Genomic DNA, 6,033 nt, shown 5'->3' with positions numbered 1-6,033 from the left:
ATTTTTAAATAAGTAATTTTTGTTTTTATATTATTTTTTTAATTTCCCTTCTCGCTCTCCATTGATTACATGTTACTTGTCATCTAATTTGCATTTCTTCCTAACTAACTATATACTCTATTTGCATTAAATTCAATTTCAACATTAAGTTCTAACCCAGCGTTCAATTTGTGAGAGTGTCATTGTTGTTATTGTAATTTTTGCGTACGAATTTGTATAAATAATTGCGTTGGAATATCCAATATATCTAATCCATACATAAATGTGTAAACCTAATTCCATTAAAAATTATATACATATATCGGTCTATATAACAGATAACTCACCCACAACACATAATACGTAACATAACTACTTATACTTATACATACATACAAACTATGAATATTGCAAAATGTTTTTTGAGATGTGTGTTTTGCTCTACTTCCTTTATATATACACACATACCACAAATTGATATTGTATTGATGAACGAGTTAATGTTTTTTGACTGTGTGTTTTTTCTCTACTTTTTTTCATATACTCGTACTCGTTTACCTACATAAATCAATCATATGCATATCTATATGTATACCTGTAATCAAATCAAATCCAAACAAAATCGTTATATTTAATGCGGATCAGCAGATATACAAACTATTATCCTGGTACAAACCTTCATAACTTTTATTGCGATTAACTTTCACCATTTTTTTCTCAATAAATATTTAAAAGCATTTTTCTATATAAAAATTATGCATTTAACCAAATTCTGCAATAGCTTTAGTTTAACCTATTTATGTACATATGTTTGCGTGAAGTTTGCTTTCTACTTAGCTGAGCTCAACCACTGTTCAAGACAAACACGTTATGGCTTAAATTTATGTTTTGCGAAAAAATCACCCGATAATTTAACAGATCGAACAATGAACACTCTTTTCGTAGCTTTGAACTTTTAGAGGATTTCGCTTCACTGTTCTTTCGCAAAATTCATATTTATGTTGAAGCTAATATATTTCGATATACCTCATAGAATTTATTAGAACACAATTTCGGGAAGAGACAAACTCAATCAGTCTGCTCTACACAGTTTTAAAATCTTTTACTAGTACGTGATGTTACAGAAGGTGTCTTATCTTAAATAAATGGGGCTTGAATAGAGTGTTGAAAACTCCGTAACAAATATAAAGAAATAGACTTTAAAGCTTGTTATAAATAAGAGACTAATGGGAGAACTCACTAGCTTTATTTACAATATATGTATATGCTGTCAACAAGAAGGGTGTAAGTAACAACCCACAGAACTTGTACGATAAAAGTAAAAAAGCAGAGGGAGCCGAAGAATATGTCCCATCTCATCCGGCTGATGGCTGGGCATTCGCAAAGATAATGTTCTTGCTTTGCATTCCGCCGAATTCACTTTTTCCAGCTGGCATAACTTAAGGGCGGAGATACCCATAGTACCGTGAAAAAAGGTAAAATTCTTTCCAATTTTACTATGGAAGAATAAAAACAGATCACATCCGATATTTTGCATATATATTAAGAGGTATTATTCAACTATAAAATAAAATTTATTTTATGTAAAAAAAAAAACACAATGGCGGAAATATCAACGATCCCGCTGATTAACATTTTTTTCGGCTGTCAACTTCCTGGCTATGCTGAAACGAAAAAGTTATTTTTTTTTAATCTTGTAAAGTGCGTAGTAGAGGGGTTTTTAGAATTTCGAAAAATTTGGTATGTAGGCCAGGATTTTGTAAAAAGTACCATTTGTACCTGTGTTTTTCGACATCAAAATAGTTAAACAACTGTCAAAATGCCTTTTTTCTCAGAAAAGTGCGTCCTATCACGCACTTGAGTATAAATGATTATTTTGACAGCCGCATGAAAAAAGTTAGTTTCGAGTTAACGAGCCTCAAAGTTCTCCGGTTATATAGACCGCAGCATGAAGTACAATGGTTCTAGAGCCTATTTCTTCGAAAATATTCGGACTAAACCAATCAAACTTCGGGACTATATTTAATAGTTTTTCAATTGATTAGAAAGAAAAAAAATTTTTTTTTTGAAAATTCTAAAGGTAGCTTAATGCAGTGACTCAGTATTGGCACTACAGTGCGCCTTAATTGCCGCTTTGCTATGCACTAGAAAGTTTAGGGATTTGCTGGTTGAAATACACTTAGCACTTTCGGTTATTCCCACAATTTGCGCCTGAAAAAGTGAATTGTAGTCATTTAGTTATAAACTACTTTCTGTGAATAGATTAAGAAACACGCTTCAGTTTCTGTTTATCCCTTTGATTCATTTTCGAAATTGGAACAGTACGCCGACCACAGAACCAATAAACCACTCTCCTCCTAGGCCATCCTTTCTCGATCACATTGTCAATTTAGCCCGAGTTCATTAAGGAATTATATACAGTTAGAAGTCCGAAAAAAAAACAAATTTTTCAAATTTTTTTTCGGAGAAAAGTTTTAAACTAAAATTTGTACACACATTATAGTATCTTTTAGCTGTAACTTTTAAGCCTTAGTATTAGTAAAAAATATATATTTGGAGAAGAACTACAGCTGATCTCCGAGAGATCCTTTCAGAAAAGACCTTTTGCGGTGACCACTATATCTCTAACGATCTGAAACCAGTAAAATTAAAAGAACAAAAAAGATTTCATTAAAATAATTAATTGGAATAATAAGCAAAATATTTTTTTTTGACAAAATGGCGGTTTCTAACAAAACAATCGATTTTTGAACAACCTTTCTGACTTAAATTGTTCATAAAAAATATTTTTTGATTAAATTTTTTAAATTAATTACCAAAAATATATATTTTTCTTTTCTCGTGTTAAAAGTTAAAACTAATCGGTTTAGCCGTTTTCGAGTTTGACATTGAAAATACCATTTTGAGAAAAAACGCGTTTAAAGTTTGGAATGCACTTCTAAGCATTCTGCAAATTTGCGTGTAAATTTGAAACTATTCTTCGAAACTATATTTCTGTGTGTATTCTTAGATATATGTACATTCAGAAAATAAATTTAAAAATCAATATTTTGATGTTACTATCATTATTTTTCGATCTGAGTAGTTATAATATATATGTAAACTGACTTGTAACCGATCTGAGTGCATAACGATTATTATTTTCTAAGGTTTGCTCGCAATTTTAGTGGTAAAGTATGAAGAGCCGTAAGGAACAGCAACCTTCTTCAGGGATATTGACTAATTTTAGCAGATTTTTTAATTTAATGTTAAATTAATTTATCATAAAAAAGCTCATAATTCAATTTTGCATGCATTAAGTGTTTATACTAAAATTTGCAGTTAAACACTTACATATATATAATGGAAATAAAACTTTGTGACAATTTCAATCAGACCTCGTAAATTGCTCGTTTTATAATCACCTAAGTTTGATGTGTCTGACTTTCCTTAGGGGGTGGGTGGAAATCAGACATCAATACAAAATGTCAATATATTCTCTCTTGAATTCGCTGATAGAAGCTAACGTATCAAAAGGATATATGTACATACATGCATAAATAATGAGAGAGTTGACAGGATCTGTTTTGTTAAGTAAAATTTGAAACTTTCAAAATATATGTATACAAAACAAAATTTTCCAAAAACTATATATTGTTCAAAACAGTTTATTTCGTTTATAGATTTGCTTAACTAAAGTTTGAAAACAAAGATATTCCTGATCTGAAGCTTCCTTCCACTTTTTGTAAAATATCATGAAGTTAATCGACTGTCAACACGGTAGTCTCTCTCAGCATATATGTATAGTTCGAAATTTGCTTCTCTCCAGAAGCAGCTGGTATGAATAAGACTGCATACATATGTACTTGTATATTGCCAAACTAAGCCTTTCTCCGATGAGCATTTACGATCTCTGATTTAAACCTTCAATGACACTCTAAATCCCATACTTTTTATATTTTGCTTCAACAATAATTATGTTCTATATATTTTTTAATAATTAAGAGTTAAAATTTGAAGTATATTCATTATTATTTATGAGTATGTACACTGAGTTCTCTTTGTGGCTTAAATATATATTTTTGAACACACGCACTAAGTTTTTGGTTCGTATGTTGAAAGTATTTCATAAATAAAAAAAATGCGAGTATCTCAAATTACACCAAACAAAAAATTAACAAAAAGTTTATAACACACCACTGTCGCTTCTACTCAAATTTTACTCTCTCATTTTCCTTTTCAAAATTTTTCTCTCAACTATGTACATTTTATATAAATTGGTAAAATCGCCTAAAATGCTTTAAAAAAAAAAATAATAATAATAAATATGCAAATGCAATAACAAACTAAATCACGCATTGACGTAAACGTAAAACACGCCACATAACTGCAGTCGCCCAGCGTTTTGTAGAAGAGATGTTGTGGTCGCATCGCCCACCACAAGATAGGCGATCACGCTACGCACAAATTCACATGTCAATTCTTAAAGCCAAATAATGTCAAAACATAAATGTCAAATGAGCGCACAGCATAATTGCAAAGAATTCACCATGCGTAAACATAAAAAACTCACCTCACTGAACAAGAGCATATAATTGTATAACACATATTTACCAAAGAGAGAATCAATGATGGTTATATGAAATGATTTATATTGTAACGGTTTTAAACATTTGAGCGCAAACAAACGTAACGTAAACGTGGTTAACGTAAATGTAGCCGCTGCCAGCCGCTTTGGTAAGTAGATTAGTGTCACCACACAAGTTGTCGAACGCCGCTTAAGCAACGTACAAGTGTCAAACACGTTCGAAAACATCGAAAATTTTATTTTTTTCTTTTATTTCAAAAAAACCAAAAATAATTCAAAAAAATTAGAATTAAGAAAAAAATTAAAAAAATAGACAAGTATTTAAAAAAAAAAAATTTTTTTTTTTTGGTAAAAAATACAAAAAATAAAAACTCTGATTTGCTGCTGGGTAATACTGGTATTGCGTATACATAAATAATTTTTTACAATTCACTTTCTTTATTACATAATTTACTTCTATTTTTGCAAATATTTGTACGTTTTTGGCGAAATATTTGATTTTTTCTACTTCGTAATTCACAGATACCACCAAATACACGCGTACGATTGCAACTTGAGTCAAAAGTATTATACGGTCAATTTTAACGCCTTTGCCGAGTAAAATTCTCAAAATGCTAACGAAAATCGTAAAACCAGTAAAATACCGTTAACGTAACTAAGTAACAAACACAAACGATCACTACTCACCACACGATACTAACAGTACAACGTTTTGCGAGTCGCTCCTCTCTGCCACTCACTCTCTGTCTCGCTTTAAATGCGCGCTTAATTCATTGCAAGTATTTACCACAACTACTCTGGTTGCACGTCTCTCGAATTGGCCGCTTCTTCTTCTTCTTCTATATACTTACTTTCACTCACTTATCGTTTATTTGTAAATAAATAGAAGGTAAAGAAAATTGTTAAAATTTTCTCATTTCGCACGCCTGCCAAATACACCGCTTTTCTAGTGCTAACTCTATATATTTGCTGCATAAAAATTTTAATCTTACCATTTTATAGTAATTATTGAAAAGTAAAAAAATTCAAAAAAAAAAAACAATATAAATGCATGTAAATTTATAAATATTGGAAAGACACTCGTTCAGCTCAAACACATAAATATTTCTAGTTAAATTTTTGTAAATTTTCTACTCGTAGCCGTTGTAAAATATTATAACCTCACTTTCTCGGCAGGCTTTTTTGGCGCTTTGTCGTTACACCGTACATCGTAATGCATATCTTGTAACTCCTTTGCGTTTTTCTTTGGCTTACGCAGTCCTTTTGCATACCTTATTATATAAATAAAATGTCTGCCTCACTCTCTCTCTATATCTCTCACTCCGCCTCTCTATCCACGCTGTACGAAGCTGTTTTCTTCTTATTCCTTTATTTATACTTTTTACTTGTGATTCCATTACGATTTTATACATTTTTGTTAGAACTTCGATTTCTCATCAGTAAATCAGTAAAAATTCTAATAACTAGATGCATATAGCATACATATG

The 6,033-nt window shown here is 30.7% G+C and overlaps 1 protein-coding gene across 3 annotated transcripts in view; it reads left to right on the top strand.

The window, feature by feature from the left end:
* Positions 1-6,033, top strand: part of LOC108977380 (putative thiamine transporter SLC35F3) — a 32,465-nt gene that overhangs the window by 24,563 nt on the left and 1,869 nt on the right. Inside the window, exons 10-11 of one of the 3 annotated variants that reach the window (XM_018947043.1) lie at positions 4,352-4,695; positions 5,069-5,159. In XM_018947043.1, the coding sequence (XP_018802588.1) occupies positions 4,352-4,406 (55 nt within the window). In that variant the 3' untranslated portion in view covers positions 4,407-4,695; positions 5,069-5,159. Of the gene's footprint in view, positions 1-4,351; positions 4,696-5,068; positions 5,436-6,033 lie in introns of those variants that run through there. The other 2 variants (XM_018947040.1, XM_018947042.1) reach the window with 2 other exon arrangements.

Source organism: Bactrocera latifrons, unplaced genomic scaffold (genome assembly GCF_001853355.1).
Source record: "Bactrocera latifrons isolate USDA-ARS-PBARC rearing strain unplaced genomic scaffold, ASM185335v1 scaffold_88, whole genome shotgun sequence".
Lineage (NCBI taxonomy): Eukaryota > Metazoa > Arthropoda > Insecta > Diptera > Tephritidae > Bactrocera > Bactrocera latifrons.
Note: the sequence above shows the minus strand (reverse complement) of the source record. Positions and strands in the feature narration are given on the sequence as shown.